The sequence below is a fragment of the Neophocaena asiaeorientalis genome, unplaced genomic scaffold, assembly GCF_003031525.2.
Source record: "Neophocaena asiaeorientalis asiaeorientalis breed wild unplaced genomic scaffold, Neophocaena_asiaeorientalis_V1.1 scaffold78, whole genome shotgun sequence".
NCBI lineage: Eukaryota > Metazoa > Chordata > Mammalia > Artiodactyla > Phocoenidae > Neophocaena > Neophocaena asiaeorientalis.
In genome coordinates, this window is record NW_020175018.1 from 18,817,921 (window position 1) to 18,834,187 (window position 16,267).

General features: G+C 56.7%; 1 protein-coding gene across 1 annotated transcript in view; it reads right to left on the reverse strand.

Annotated features, from left to right (window-relative positions):
* Window positions 1-239: 239 nt before the first annotated feature.
* UBAC1 (UBA domain containing 1) overlaps window positions 240-16,267 on the reverse strand; it is a 17,586-nt gene continuing 1,558 nt past the window's right edge. The window contains exons 2-10 of the mRNA XM_024762420.1: window positions 15,151-15,271; window positions 14,268-14,341; window positions 10,592-10,699; window positions 9,507-9,609; window positions 9,121-9,229; window positions 8,227-8,446; window positions 5,261-5,347; window positions 4,402-4,540; window positions 240-776 (exon numbers count right to left, since the gene is read on the reverse strand). Coding sequence (XP_024618188.1) covers window positions 661-776; window positions 4,402-4,540; window positions 5,261-5,347; window positions 8,227-8,446; window positions 9,121-9,229; window positions 9,507-9,609; window positions 10,592-10,699; window positions 14,268-14,341; window positions 15,151-15,271 — 1,077 coding nt within the window. The 3' untranslated portion in view covers window positions 240-660. The remainder of the gene's footprint in view (window positions 777-4,401; window positions 4,541-5,260; window positions 5,348-8,226; window positions 8,447-9,120; window positions 9,230-9,506; window positions 9,610-10,591; window positions 10,700-14,267; window positions 14,342-15,150; window positions 15,272-16,267) is intronic.

Genomic DNA, 16,267 nt, shown 5'->3' on the forward strand with positions numbered 1-16,267 from the left:
AGGGCAAGTCCCTGTGGCACTCAGCTTCCACCGTCGGAGACTCGGGAACGCAGGCCGGCTAGGTGACGGCACGGTCCCTCGACTCCAAGTAAGACATGCGAGTCTGCCAAGAAAGCGTCAGCGGGGCGGCAGCAAGCATCCCGGGTGAGGAGGTGCGCGTGCTCTGTGTCGAGAGTGCGAACGTCACCAGGACGCACGCCGCTTCCTCTCTGGCACTGAAATAAGACCGAGACAGAAAATTGGAAAAGGGGAATTTATTTATTACAGAAAAGTCGTCTGCGAGCTCTTCTACTTAAGTTAGTACCCCTGACGTTAACACTTTGGATTGAAACATGCCATCTTTCAAATAACAAGTGGACTCTACAAGCAGCGCCTACAGGTCAATTCAAGTAGCGTTTCAAGAGCCCAGAGGGACACTGGAGGGAGGTGACCCCTTCCCGGGGTGACGACCTTGTCTGTAAACACTGTCAGAGGCCAGAGGCAGGGCCGAGAGTCCAAGCGCGAGTGTGGCCTGGGCGCCCAACACCCAGGGTGGGGCCCCTCCGGCCCGCCCTTCCCCCCTCCCCAGCCCGGGGCACCCCGGGGTCTGCCCGCTCTTCCCCGCCCTCGGCTGGGAAGTAAGAGGCCGCCCTCCTGGGCCCGGCGGCTGGAGCACGCGGCCTACGTGCGGTTCAGGGTCTGGAAGATGCGGGAGATCTGCAGCATGACTGGGCCCGTCTCGGGGTCGTTCATCCACTGGGTGCTGTTCAGCGGGCTCTCCAGCATGTCTTCGAATGCTGCGGGGACACGACGGGGCTGCCTGAGGGACCGCACCCCACAGACCCGGACATGGGGCTGCAGGAACTAAAGGGGACGTCCTCTACAGCCAGGGGCCCAGAAACCCCTTCTAGCCGCCATCCGACAGCGTCTAGTCTGCTGATCAAGGGAGCTGACACAGGGCACTGCTGCTGGCAGGGTGGGGCGGCGTGCCCGCGCGCTCACGGGCACAGCGATTCTGGAAAGCAGTTTGGCACCAGCTACCGGGAATCTTAAAATAGTGACAGCCTGTGACTCAGTAACTCCACTTCCAGTCCTACTCTGACAAAACAGTCAAATGCAGAAAAGACTTACATAAGGATACCGTTGCCAATTTAATAATACCTGATTGGAAAAATCAGAATGTTCAATGTTAAGGAATGACTTAAAAAAAAAAAACTAGCGCATTAAAAACGAGCAGTTCTTTGTAATGAAAACTTTGAATTTCTAAACACTTCCATAAAATGTCCGCCCACAAACAGAGGTGCCCCCAGCAAACAGCTCTACAGCCCAGACACACGCCGGCCGACTTGGTGGAGACTCCCCAGCGACCGCAGGGCGGACGGTCGCCCTCATGTCTGGGAAGCACGGCTCTATGCCAGACCTTGTCACGTTGGCCCACGTCGAACCATGTCGGTGAAAGTGGTCCCAAGTTTATGGGCTTCACGGGAAGCATTTATTCAAGGTGCTCACAGCTGCTCAGGGCCACAGGGCCTCACCGCAGGGCTCAGCATGAAAGTCTGATTTCATTACGTTTACGACCTGACGCGCCCCCCCCCCCACCAAGCCCTCCTGATTAAAATCCTCTGCAAACCAGTTAAAAATATCAGAAAGAGAATCCAGAAAGATGACGTGACATCTGAGAGAACGAAATATAGCGGGTTTGGCAAAAGTAATTCCAGAAGGAGGAGAGAGCTGCACAAAACGATGAAAAAAGCATTAAGTATGAAAATCCAGAGATGAAGATGTATCTGAGGAAGGACTTTCTTCTGCACGTCTCGTGCATCAAAAATGAAAAGTGCGGCGTGCGACGAAGGATGCTCCCAACGTATAAAGAGCCGTAAACACAGCCCTAAGGTCAAAGGTCAAGAAGGCAGCTGAAACAGGACGGATGGACGGTGCAGAGGGGACGGGTGAGCGAACACCAACGGCTGGAGGAAAAACAAAGGAAGAGACGGAGCCTCTGGGTCCCTGTGCGAGGGGTGGTGGTGAGCGCGGGCACCTCAGCCGGACACAGGCCCCGTCAGCTGTCAGGACGTCACCAAGAGCTTAAACGTCTGTATTCTTTGACCGGGTCATCTGACTTAGAGCTACCTGTCCTTAGGGAACGGGAGCTGCACCCAAAGAGTAGGTGGAGTAGGTTCAAAAGCAACAAAACGAGAAACAATCTAAATGACCAGAAACAGGGGAACAGTATTTGTTAAATAACGTGGCAGATCTATAGACTGAAACACCTGTACCGCTAAAATCTCATTTTTAAAAGAGTAAAAAGTGCACCAAGAGAAAAGGCATCAAACGGGATGAGAAAATAAGCACAATAAACTTGCCCCGCAGCGTGGCTGCATCTGTTCCAGACCCCGCGGGACCACCAGAAGGAAACCCGCCGACGAGGGAGAGGTGACTTCCACTTCTTCACGCTTTTCTGCGCTTCTCCAAATGTTCTATAATGACTACTGTACTTCATCTGAAGAGATAAAGGTCATTAAAAATCCTACCGGAAATGTCTTGAGAGAAGTGTGTAGCTGCAGGGGTGCCCATAGGCCGGTGACCTCACAGGCAGGTCATTCTCTCCAGGCCAGGACTTGGCGACTGCAGGAGGCCTGGGACCTGGGGCCTGAGGGGGCAGGACCCTGGGCCAGTGTGTGTCCAGGTCACCGACTCAGAGCCTGCAGACTGGGTGGCACTCACTCCGTGTGGTTTGTTTTAGAAATGGGAGAAACTCAATTTAGCAGATGTAAAACCACACGGTCATCTCAATAGATATGGAAAAAGCATCCAGTGAAAACTGACCACCTCTCCATGATTAAGAACTCTTAGCGTCTAAACTGGAGGGAAAGGGGAACTTCCTTAATCTGACCAATTATATCTTCAGAAATTAAAAAAAAAAAGCCTACAGCAAATCACACACTCAATGGTCAGGTACTAAAAGAATCGCTTTAGAAAAGGCTTTGGACAGACCCCAGGCAGCATATGTGAATCTCCCGAGGTGGCCGAGGAGCCGGAGGGCGGGAAGATATGCTCTCGGTGTGGAAAGGACTGCCGTGCGCCTGGTACCAAGAACGAAAATAAACTCGCGATAAGACACATCACTGAAGTACAGAATTTGGGTACAAAGAGAAAAATCCCCTACTTTATGCCACACACACCTCCAGGTAGATCACAGACTTCAATAAGAAACTTTAAAACTACTAGAAAAAGATAAAGGTGAAGGTCTTCCTGACCTTGGGATCAGAGGGCCTTCTTTAAAGATTGACATCGTCAATGAAACCGACACGTTCAGCTGCATTAAAATACAGAATATCTGTTCATCAAAGTGATAAAGAAGTCAGAAACCGACGAATGATCTTTGAGATCTAAAGGATCTTGAGGATTAAAGGATCAGTGCGTGGCAGGCATGAAGAAGTTTCTGAGCGATAAGAAGACAACCCAACAGGGAAAGCAGCCGCACGTCAGGCAGAAGGCCTTTCCCAGCGGAGGCCCTAGAAGAGGCTGGAACTTCTGAAAGGGGCTGGGCCTTAGAGACCAGGGAAATAGCCAAGCACGCAGAAGCACCTGTGCCTCCTGGGCGGCTGCTCTGGGAGGGCCGGCGGCAGGGCTGAGCTAACACGCCTGGGCCCCGCCAGCCCGGCCCGGGCACAAGGCCTGCGGAAACCGTCCTGCAACGGGAGCGGCCATGGGAGCGCACAGAGCAGCCCGCAGGCCAGGAAGCCACGCAGGCACCGCCGGGCAGCAGCGCAGCGCAGTCAGCCACGGTACTGACGTCACCCACGCAATGAAGTACTTTACGGCCCTGCGGAAGGTCGGTCCCAGCAGCTGGCCCAGAACACAAAAGGCGGCAACTGAATGGTCTGAGCACACAGACACCCGCGGCAACGCGGCCGAGGAAGCAGAGGAGAGGCAAACGCTCGCGTGGCCACCGCAGCAGGGGGCGGGGGGCGCCCCAGGGACCCTAGGCTGAAGTTGAGTGGCAGGAACACGGTTGTTAGTTTTATTATTACTCTTCAAAGTTACAAAAATTATGTACGCTTTTGAATGTGTATTATATCTCACAGTCAAAACAAATGCCAAAGAAACCCTTACAGAGAGTAAGAGCTACAATCAACCAGCAGCCCCTCACACACGGCCCTAAGCTGCTGGGTGCTGGCTACACTCTCCCAGACTAGATAACCCACTCTAACTGGTTCTTCACACCGTGAATGGAGTCACCGCACAAGAGGCTGTCACACCACGAGCACGACCTGATTTCCGGGCCCTGCGGTGACTCAGGCTGCAGCCGCCAGGGGCCCTGCAGGGGCAGCTGCTGGGCGTGGCGGCTGTGGTATCGCCCGGCGACATCCATGCGGCAGGCAGGTCCCGCCCCTGCACAAGCAGAGAGAAGGCACACACCTAGTAGGGTTTTAGGGTTGGTCAGGCCTAGCTGCACCACGGGGTTATCCAGGATGGCCTGAAACAGAGGGCTGTCGGGGTCGATGCCCTTGTCCAGCTCCTCAGGAGAGGGCCTGCGGTCTCCCAGCAGCCACTCGCACTGCGAACACAAGAGGAACAGCTGTTAGCGCCCTCCAGACCCCATCAACCCAAACGCTGCAGCCAGGGCTCCCGGTCGGCTCCCAGGGCTGCGCTGACCGGCAGGGGCCTTGACAGGAAAGCCAGCCCATCCCAGACTCAGCTGCTACACATGTCAGGACGGGCCGCACATAGGAAGCACCAGCCTGGCTTCGCTGGCAGATCCTGGCACCGCAGCGCAACGTAACGGCTGCAGCTTCTCCAGGCCCTGAACCGGGCGCCAGCTTCACCCGCCCGAGCGCCGGGAGAAGAGGTTAAGACACGCACCGCACACCTGGGCTGTGTCCGCGGGAAGCGGCCCTGGGCCTGAGCGAGCGCCTCCCAGCTCATCAGTGAGTGAGGAACGGCTAAAGCACAGGCCCACCTCGCCTCCCTGGTTCCTGTGGGCCAGACTGGCTCTATGCCCTCAAGCGCACCAAGTTGTCGCCCCCAGCCCCTCCCCAGGCAGCTCTCCATCGGCCGCGGGCGCGTGTGCACAGGGTGTAACACAGTCACCCGCAGGACATGTACGTTTTTCTGAAAGGCAAAGCCCAGAATTTTCTCAATATTTAAAAACGTGATACTGTTTGAACCATCTACCCATTGTTTCGCTTCAAAAGCAAAGTAACGGACTGCACGGGAAGGTGACCCAACACACAGCGCTCGGGACACACGCGGCGCCCCGGGTGCGGCCTGTACTCACGGCGGCGCTCTGCTGGTTGTTGCTCACTCTGAGGGCGTCTATCACTTCCTTTTCATCGAATCCCATCTCCATCAGGGAAACGACGGCCTAGAGGAGAAGCCGCAGGCCTCAGTGCCGTGCTCACGGGGGCCCCGGCAGCAAGGCTGTGGGGGTGAGCCACGTCTCACAAGCAGCACCTTGGCAGGGGATGTCTTAAAGCAACACCGTGGGGTTTTCTCTCTCAAGACGCTGTTTCCCTACAGCTCTGCTGAAACACTTCCTGGTTTTCTGAACGACAGAGGGACGGAGCCGGGAGGTGGAAGGCGCACCTGCTCTCGGCCAGAGGCTCGCCTTCCCACCCCAGGTCCTTCTAGGTGTGTCCCCGTGACTGTCTGGGTAGACCTGTCCCCACAACCTCGCGCACCCTATTCCAGAGGGCTCGTCATCCAGGACGAGCGTGTCAGAGAAAGCTCACATCAGCAGTGCCCATTTGAGCGGAGACAAGAATGTCAGTGATTTGTGACACACTTTATCTTTAAAAAAAAAAAACTAAAATTAATTCTGACCGTGTTTAACCAAATTGAAGCTGCAAGCCCAACACACGCTGCTTTTCGGAGGGAACACCTTTCGGACAAAGTCACATAACGACGCATTCCTTCACTTTATCCTTGACTTATTCCACAACCTGTGAAAGGCTCAACTCTGCCCAAAAAGGTAAAGCCTCCATCAAAGTTTCAAAGGATTCTCTTAATTCCCGGAAGGTCGGACCGTGCCCTTTAAGGTCCTGACGTCATCTGCCCCCAGCTGTCGCACGGATGTCGGCTGGCCTCACGCCGCCGGCCCCATCCACCCCGTGCACTGTGCAGTCGGCCTGGACTGTTTCAAAGAGAGCCCAGCAGAAGCGGCAGCAGCTGCGGGCTGGTCGGGAAGGGCGCTCGGCTGGAGCAAGCGGCGTGCGGTGAGCTCTTCACAGTCAGCACTTTCTGCTTAGGATCCACTTCCTCTGCCTGCCGGGGCCGCTTCCTGTCTCCAGGGCCCCGTGAGCAATCGCTGGGCGCAGAGCCCACCACGTGGTAGTATTTTGATATCAAGGTCACATAAAATCGCCCGGAATCTACTCTGAAACCCAGGATAGGACAGCCTTTGCCACTGGCTTCAATAAAAACCATCCTCTCTCCAGACTTCTGTCTCAGCCCAGGAAATGATGCCCCAGGACATCTGGGGGTGATTCCAGATGCTCCGCCCGCCTGTCTTCCCAGCACTGGGAGAGGGAACCTGCGCCCACAGGCCCTGCACGGTCACTGTCCTGCCTACAGCTGGGGGGGTGCTGGGGGGGCTGTTAGGAGCAGGGGGTGCAAGGCAGCAAAACGTCTGTTTGGGTCTCAAGTCCAAGCCCTGCTGTCCGATCCAGTCTCCCCAGGATCTAAACTAACGTCTGGATCCTTATCGGCCCATCCCCCTGACTGGTACAGGATCAAAGGCCCTATAGTCCCTCAAGCCTCGACACCCTTTTGGGAAAATGAGCATGTTAAGATGGTCAAGAAGGACACCCGGAGGAGGAAAGGCCTTTAAGTCGGTGACCAAGACCGTGAACTACCCGGCAGCAGCCCCGACGAGGCCCACGCAGGACCTCCACGGGAGAAAGCGTGGAGCCCGACAGCACAAGGACCCACCCACAGAGAGGCTGCCCTTCCCGAACAGGGGCCATGTGCCAGACCTGGGCTGGGTTCCCCAAAAGACTAAGCCAACGAGATACACTTCCTTCAGGACCGGGAAACTCGGGACTAAAGTAACACAGGTACTTCTGAACACATAGCAGAACTCAAAAAGGGAAAATCCCGAAGAACCAGAAACAAAGGAACAACAAACTAGCCTCCCAGAGGGTGTGCCCTGGGGGGATGGCGGGCACAGGTCTCCTTGGCGTGGGGCTGGGGCCTGACATCACACACAGGACACCGACCTCGGGTCCGTGCAAGGCAGGACCATGCAAGGCAGGGGGCTGGAGCTTCAAACCAGGACCCTGAGCAGGGTCTGCATCCCCAGAGAGAGGGGCAGGGGAAGACCCACACCGCAGCGCCGTGGGTCACACTCCGCATGGCCCAGGAGCCCTGCCGGATGGTTGGCACGAAAGCTGGCCCCTGGCTCGGGGTCCCGCTCAACCCCGCAGAAGCAAACTCTGAATCAACCACAGAGGGCACCCCACAGCCCGGCCACTGGGGAGTCCCACGGAAACACAAGCCCACAGGTGAGCCCACGATGAGGTATCACACCCTGAGAAAACCAGGCCACAGGCAGAATCAGGAGGACACGAAGAATCGGAGCCCTAACGCCTGGAGCAGACAGAGCTATGATCTGAAAAAAACAGAACATCCTCGAAATATGAGAAACAGCCAAGAAGGTTCAATTAAAATTACACCTAATGACAGAAGAGACAGTGACAAAGAACAGGGCGACGCGAAAGCATCAAACACGAAGTGACGGTGAAGAGGAGGCCGTACGGATGCACATAAGGGCAGCTGGCCAAGTACAGCCAGAGGCACCGGGACCCCGGGCCCCTGAACCCCACAGACGCCGCGTTACCTGGTGGCCGGCAGCCTGACCAGCCTCCCCGCTCACAAGACGGTCCCCGAGGTGGGCGGGTGACCCTCCAGTCTCTGGGCAGCACCCCGGACCAACCCCTCGGCACGAGGACACTTATAATACGGACAGGACCCGATCGCGAGTTTTTCAGAAGATGCCAGGCGTGTGGACTAACTGTTCGGAGGAAAACACAGCCACCTGGATGCCAGTGAGGAAAACTTCAAGCTGAACCCGGGGACTCAAGGGGCCCCAGGCCTGTCTGCAGACTCCTCCCCCCGCCTCGCTTCCTACAGGGCCGGCGGCTCAGCCTGAGGTCGCCAACGTGGCGGCAGCTTCCTCTGCACGACGCGGCCTCGGGAGCCCGACCAGCACCTCTACCTGCCCGACCCAGGCCCGTCAACACGTACCCGGGCGTCTGCGCGGAACTCCCTTTTCCTCCGGATCTTCTTGAAGATCTCCGTCAGCTCGTCTCTGTCCTCCTCACCCTCCGCGCTGGTCCCGGCGGCAGCGGCAGGGGCGGCCTCGGCGCCCGCCTCTCCCTGCAAGGCCGGGCCTGGAAGCGGCGTGTCTATGGTGGGGTCTTCCGCGTGCTCGATTAGCCACTCCATGGCCTGGGGCACCGACATGCTGCAAGGTAAGACGGGCTCTGTGCAGCACCCCCAGGCCAGGGAACCAGGGCCTTTGTTTCCCCAAGAAAAGCCTCTCGGACTTCATGGCTTCCCTACCACGAGCTGCCGACCCCTGTAATGAGGAACTGGCATGTCTGGACCTCTGGCCCTGCCCCAAACTGCCCTGAGGCTCCGGCCAGAACACGGAAACCCACGGGCAAAGTAAAGGAAACCAAACCCGGGAGGTACACCCGAGAGTTTGGGTCCAAAGCAAAGAAGAACACAGCCCACTGACCATCCGTCAGTTACAGATGATTTATTTCAGATCTGAACATAAACGAAGAGCAAGTAACTAGAAACAGGAGACTACAGGGGACTGTTGAGGACACCACCACATAAACTTCTGGAGTTGACCACGGCCCTGCTGTGAGCAGGATTCGATTTGAGTTCCCATAAAACAACAGCCCAGTGAAACGCACAGAACCACCATCATACGTCACGTTCCCAGTACGTGAGTCGATTTCCAACTGCCCTGGAACACCTGGAGATGCCCAGTCACGTTACTTCCGGGACATGCATTTCAGGTCCTCTTTACTCACTCACACGTATTGGAAACAATTCAATCAAAGGGTTTGGGTCCCACGGGGGACCCCACAAGACCAAGCCTGCCGTGTGTGGCGAGGGAGCACGTACTGGTTTAGCCGCAGGGCCTTCACGGCTCTGCTCTCGGGAAAGCCCATCTCTGTGAGCTGCCGCAGGGCCGCCTCGTCCACACGGCCGTCCTCGTCCTCGTCCAGCATGGCTGCGGGCAAGACACGGCACTGTGAGGGCCTCAGGCAGCGCCCGGCCGCGCGAGGGGTGCTCGCCCGAGCCCCTTGGGGGGGCCGCCACAGTGTCTGAGCACCAGGCGTTTGCGGCAAGTCTCTCACAGCTCAGAAAAGCCGCAAGGGGACCATCGGCTGTCGCCTGCGTCAACACGGGACGGCGGGGAGAGCGGTTCACCAAGCCTCCACCCACTGGCCCTTTCCAGGTGCAGGGAACGGCCGAGGGTGAGCGTCCACCCTGGGGCTCGCTCCTACCGTTTGCTTTCTTAAATAATTCCACCGCGTCCGGGTTCAGCGCCAGCAACTTCTGTGCCACCTCGATGAGAGACACCAAGATCTTCCGGAGCTCCGTCTGGAACTGCAGAGAGAGGAAAAGATGCCCAACACAGCTACTTGGATCTGAGATGACGTGCCCTGTCCTAAAATTCCAGATCTGTGAGTCACGCGATGTCCAGATAACCGAGGAGAACAGGAACGGAGTGTCTCAGGAGGGCGGGAAGGAGAGGCTCTGGCTGGTACAGAGTGACACGGCCTCCCGCCGGTGACACAGACACACCAACACCTGGTGATGTCACTCAGCCCTCCAGCCCACGAGGAAGGCGTCTGGCCCACTGGTCACCAGGTGAGCTGAGAGCCCTCCTTTGGCTTCACTGAAGAAAAGTGACTGATTCCACGGGCTCCACAGACACAGGTCTCTAATTTTCACCTGCAGCCAATTCATCCTCTCAAAAAGCAGGGCTGCTGGGACTGTCATCAGAACCGCCCCCCGCCAGCTCCCTCCCCCAACCCCCGTAAGTGTCGGCCATCGCGAGAGACACACACACACACACACACACACACACACACAGGCTGGGAAGAAACAGGTGTGCCCGGGTTCCAATGCCCTGATCAACGAGGAACTCTCTGGAAGAGACCCCGGAGAGGCGCGTTCCTGAAGCGAACCAGCGTGAGGCAGAGACATCCGACTGGCCCTCGGTCCCGGGGGCGGCCGCCCCGCTCCTGCCCGGCCCTCCCTCCGGAGCACTGGAAACACCCAGCCTTGCTAACGCAGAACCTTCCGACCCACGATAAACAAGAGTCAGATTTCCCTCTGGAAGCTTTTTACCAAACTCAGGACAAAACTAACATTTTTCCCACAGTATCTATCCTTCCAGTCCTGCCTTTCAATGTCTTTTCAAACTTTTTATTTTGAATTAACTTGTTTACAAGAAGCTCCAAAACAGTGCACAGAGCTCCTGTGTCCCCTTCGCCCAGCTCCCCAGGGGCTTCCGGGAACTCCCGCAGCCCCACGCGGTGGCAAAGGCTCCCAGGCGGTGGCCACAGGCCCTGCGGGCACTCACGTCTCTCACGTTGGTCTGCACCACGGCCCGGTCCATGTCGTAGGAAGGCAGGTCGGCGGTGGCTCGGAAGATAGCATCTCTATCCGGGGCTTTCTGCTCTTGTTTTTTCTAACACAGAAAAGTAAATGGAAAGTCGGAAATGAGTAAAGAGCAGCAAAAGGCCAGATCATGTTTGCTGAGTAAAGAGCTCTAACCAGGGAAAGCACGAGTGTCCTTGGGAGCTGGAGCCATATACCCCTTGATGAGCAGGGAGGCTTCTGGAGAGTTCTGTGCACGGCCTCAGGGACACACAGGGGACACAATCGCGGCCTGCTGGCGCTGGAGCGTGGCCGTGCGGGACACAGGGAAGACAGACACTGTCTCCTGTGGCCACAGAATGACCATCACATGGGAGTGACGGCCGGGCGGGTGATTGCAGAGGACCACGCAGACTGGCCGAAAACACGCACTCACCTTTGCTCCTTCTGGAAGCCCCGCATGCGACGACGAAGGAACAGAGATGGCAGAAACAAAAAGAACAAAGGAAATACAACTGGGAGAGACAGCACCGAATTCTCAGAGGACGGCAAACAGCTGGAAGGACAGCTGGAAGGATGAGTGCGGGGAGGACGGCCGGCCGAGCCCAGGGCCCGAGGGCCACGCCGGAGGGGGCGGGGCAGGGAGGGGAGCGAGCCACTGGAGCCGAGAAGCCCAAGCCAAGGAGTCAAGGAGCAGGGGCGCTGTCCTAGCCCCACGCCGCTCGGCTCCCGGGACGCTGGGCAGGAGGGGCGGCCACGACCCGCCAGGCACAGAGCAGCCTCCCAGGGCCTCTGACGGGGACGTGAGGAAAACCTGTGACGTGAACGACAGAGACCGAAACAGAAGCAGGAAAAGTAAGAGAGGGTGAAGGAAGGAGAGGAGCTTGAAAAGAGAGAGCCCTGTAACACAGCCCTCGGAGGGCCAGGAGCACAACAGGACGCCACGACGGGTAACCTGAGAACAGGCGTCTAGCTGGGAAATTTAAACATCTCTCAGAAAGCAGGTCCGACAGCCAACAGTAGGTCCAGAAAGAGGAAAGACAAAACGCGGGGGGGAAAATCGACCAAAACAATCCAGAAAACTTCCAGAAACTCCAGCTTCCATGTGCCAGGCACAGCAAATGGGGACAGACGTGCATCAAAGCGAGCCGTGAAATTCCAGATGGAATCAGGGAGGAGGAAACAGACCACGCAGAGGAGGGAAGAGTAGAGCTGACCGGCTCCCGCCTGCCACACAGACACCCTGGAGACGGGGCCAAGACCTCCATCGCGCACGCAGCTGGCGCTCGCTCAGCAGCCACCGAACGCTGGACGCAGGGCCTCCAGACCTCCTGCCCTTCCTTGAGGCTGGAGGGGGTCTGGTCCCAGCGAACCAAGAGTAAGTCAAGAGCAAGATGCTCAGCCCCACGGCAGGCACGAGGCGGAGACGGCTCCAAGACACCCCACAGCCCTGCCCCTGGCAATCACGGTTGCACGACCCTGGGCCTGTGGTGGGTGGATTTCGCTCTGGAGTTAGGTCACATCACACAGCACGGCGACCTGAAGGACGTGACCCTCGGTGGGCCTGACCTAATCAGGCGAGCCCTGAATCAGGACGGGGCTAACTCTGGCCATCAAGTTTCAAAGCAAGAGGGATCCAACGCGTGAGACCTCCCGCGGCTGGCTCTGAAGACGCCCTCCAGGAGCCGAGGGTGGCGCCAGCTCACAGCCAGCAGGAAAACAGGGCCCCAGCCCTCCAAACCACAAGAACTGGATTCCGCCAAACCCCTGAAAGAGCTGGAAGCAGAGCCTCCACAGAGCCTCCAGAGAGGGAAGCAGACCTGACAGCAACTCCCAAGCTCAGGGCCCAGCTGAGCCCACCCGCCGTGGACCCAGTGAGCAGTGCACCACCCGGGGCTGCTTCGAGCTGGCAGGCCTGCGGTCAGGGAACACGCAGACACGGGGGATGCAGGAGGACCCGCACAGAGGAAGGCAGGCCAGCCCGGGCTGCACAACTCATGCGGGTGGACGGACGGATCTGAGGGGCATCTTCCAGGAAGTGGGAGCGGCAGATGGCCTCACACTTGTGACCCTGTTTTCAGAGGGGTTTATCAATTTTGGTGCAGAATCTGAAATACCAGTGATAAGCCTACAGAGAACAAACAAAACAAGGAAGCAATTACTGACTCCAGGAAAAACAAAATTCTACGTAAAGAAAGGACAGCTAACCGTAGCAAGCCGCTCACTGCAGAAGGCAACACTTACATAATAGTAACAACAATGGGGACTCTGAATCTTTGACCAACGTTATGATCTGACACTCGTGGCAAGAGCTAGGGGGGAGGCTGGGGGAGGGGCTCCCCAGACCACCAAGCAGCAGCCAATAGTGTCTAAAGTTGAGAATCCAAGAAATAACAATAAGACGCGTTGTTTAGAAATCAGAAAGAGAATCACAGTGGAAAGAATTACAAGTGGTTGCCTTTCGAGCGCGTGACTCAGGACGGATAGGAGGCTACTGACTTTTATTAGAATATCTGTAGTATTATTTGATGTTCTAAATACACGTGCTACTTTGACTTTAAAAATTAATAATTCACAAAAACGGACATTAACATTTTACGATATTACATTTTACAAATACGCACAGAAAAAAAGGTGAGGGCCACAGCCCTGCAAGTTACCCAGAGCCGTGGTGGTGATGGGAACCCGCTGTTCACAGTCACCAAGGTTCACATTGTTGCCAACGACCAAAATGGTAACCCGAGAACTGGATCCACCCAGCAGTTCTGGGAAACAGGGCTGACTCAGGGGCAGGCCCCGACGGAGTGGGCAGCCGTGCCCGCAGCCTGCCATGCCGAGGCAGGTGTGGCTGCAGATAAGAAGGGCCTCCTCCCGGCCGCCTGTCCCAAAGGAGACCCAAAATAGCTCGTTCCGCCACCAGGCCCGGGGCCCGGCCCAGAGTCTGGCCTGCTTTCTCTGGGGTGAATGCCCCTGGGCGTTTTGAAGCGTTAAGTAAGAAACTCTACCCCTGGAGCCAAGGAAAGATGGGCGTTCACGTGGCTGCCCCCCAGCATGGCACTGCTCTGTCCCGGGCATCTGGCCTCAGAGCAGAAAAAGGCCTGTTGACAGAGTAAGTCTTCCACGTACAGATGAGCCTCCTAAACCAGGCTTTCTGAGGAGCGAGCTTCCAGGGCGGCCACTACACAGGTAACGAGCGGCACAGTCTCCCCAGGGCGCCTGCATCAGAGGGAAGACTCAGCCAGGTGGCAACTCTAAGGACCAACTCCACGACGGCCGGTGCTCCCAGGAGCCTTCACTGCCGCCCCTGCACCTGTATTCCTTGCTTTGTGGGTGGTCTTTAGCGACTTCCTAACTTTCTTCTGTCAGGACTTGCTTGAGGAGAGGAGGCACGGGAGCTCAAGATTAAACCCGACCCCGAGAACGTGCCGCAATCTCCTCTCTGCAGCCCCCAAAGCAGAGCCGGTCGTGAGACCAGCCAACAGGAAAGGCGTCGGTCAACTGGCCAACCGGCCACAACAGAAAGCCCCATGACCGTGCCTCCTGTGACCACGGGACCGGCAGGGTCCACAGACAACCAGCGTACAGATGTTTCTTTTCACGTCTTCAATGTGGGAGACCTCCCCTCACATTGATATCCACTTCCCAACTCCGAAACTCACCTTTTCTTCTGCTGAGACATCAGCCATCTTGGGGAGTGGGGCTGGAGCACGCTTTTTGATCAGCAATAAGACATCTGGGAAAAAAGTGCGCCGTGCTGGTTATTATCTCACATCCATAAAAGTGGCATAAAGGGTGCCAGATGACCCAAGGACCGAAAAGCAGGGGTCCCCTCTGGGCCCCTCTTCCACGGAGCGTCCACACAAGCCGCAGCCTCCCTTTGGCTCCCACGTCCGCCGGCCCTGCTCACCTACAGGCTCAGGCCTGGCAAGAACCTGGCTGAGGGTCACCAGAGGGGCCCGGCATTCTCGTTTTAAGGGCTTTTCTGTTTTGAAAGTCTGTGAGGTCGGAGCATCTGGTCTCACCCTCAGAGCTAAGCACCTGGGGTGTGGTGAGGCCACAGTCCACAATGTGGTCAGCGCCCAGCTGGCTCTGGGCTTGCCAACCAGACACTAGGGAGGTCTGCAAACGATATTCCAGTATGTCCAGAACAGATTACTTAAGGGAATCCCACAATTAAAATCGTGCTTGCCTCCACACACAAACCTCTGAGTGAATAAATGCATGTGTGTATGTTAGAGCATCTTCCTAGACGTCTGAAACGACTGCCACAGCTGTACTTTCCAGCCCCCAAAATAAAGCCTGCAGCAGCTCTGGGGACCCTGGTTTCGCTTGGAAACAGAATAACAAAGTTCAATCTGGTTTCTCAGACGCGCGCTGCTCGCGCAGCCTCAGGGTCTGCTGTTTCCTTCCAGGGCGCACACTTGTCTCAATAAAGAAAATGAAACCGTGTCACCGACGCGTCTCCCTGCTCAGCCCCACTCGGGACGTCCTCGCTGAGGGTGCCACACCCTGGCCCACTCCCGGCCCGCGAGGCGCCCTTACCTTCGTCCTGGACGTTCTCCTCCAGGAGGGTCTTGGTGTCACTCAGCACCCTCTCCGAAGCGGCGTGTATCAATTTGTGATGGGTCACACTCTTGGGGTCTTCTAAGCTCCCATGAGCGCACTGGAAGAAAAAAACATAGACACTGTTTCAAGACAGCAGATCAATTAATCATGATAGTAATAACACAGGACCTGACACCCGAAGCCGCACCAAGAATTTACTGGTTTTCTTACTAGCTAAGAAATTAAAGCAGAGATGAAACCAGAGAATCCCTGGCCACGGTGGAAGCCAAAGGAAACGCCACAGCACCTGGTCCCCGAGGCCAGCACTCGACCACCGACCCGCCAAGTGCTCGCAAACGGGCTCACGGCTCTGACACAGAATGCCCTGTTGGCCATTAGTGGCTACCCGAATTGCTTCCTTAGTCTAGAAACATCTGGAGAGTGATTTAAAAGTGAAAATAGCAGCGCCGTCGTTTCCCAAGAGCCTAAAGATTTAAGTATGAATTGTACACTTGCTTCCCTCCTTCCAAGGTAAACGAGAGGGAGCTGAGAGAGACACACAGCAGAGAGAGGAGGCCGGTCCACGGGGGCAAGAAATAGGGGCCTGAACACTTAGACACCCACAAAACCCCGAGGAGACAAGACTAGCTTCGGCTCGGCCCCCAGCTCACCAAGCGACGGCCACAGAGACCCTAAAGCAAGCTACAGATGTGGCTGGCGGAGCCCCTCCTGGGAGCCCGAAGGGGCTCACCTGGTACGTGGCTGTGTCCCACTGATCAGCGGCCCACAAACCCCAGAACACACATTGAGGGAGTGATGCTGAAGTCCATGCTGGAGGGAGGCTGCTGCGACGCTGGGGACATGCCCACCCCAGGGTCCCAGTGCCAGGGTCCTCACAGCCTTCCTCAGTTAAGCGGGGCTGCCTTAGCACCTCTCTCCGTCACCAAAGGTACCCTGCACACGTCACTGCTCACCCAAAGAGAGGGGCTAAGCCTGTACTTCACCTCTCAACAATGGCGTTTTAAGAGCAACTGGAGTTTTCAGCAATCTAACACTGGAAACAGGAAAAGCGGATCGTAAGGGCTTCAGGGCAGTCACAGATGCACACAAAACT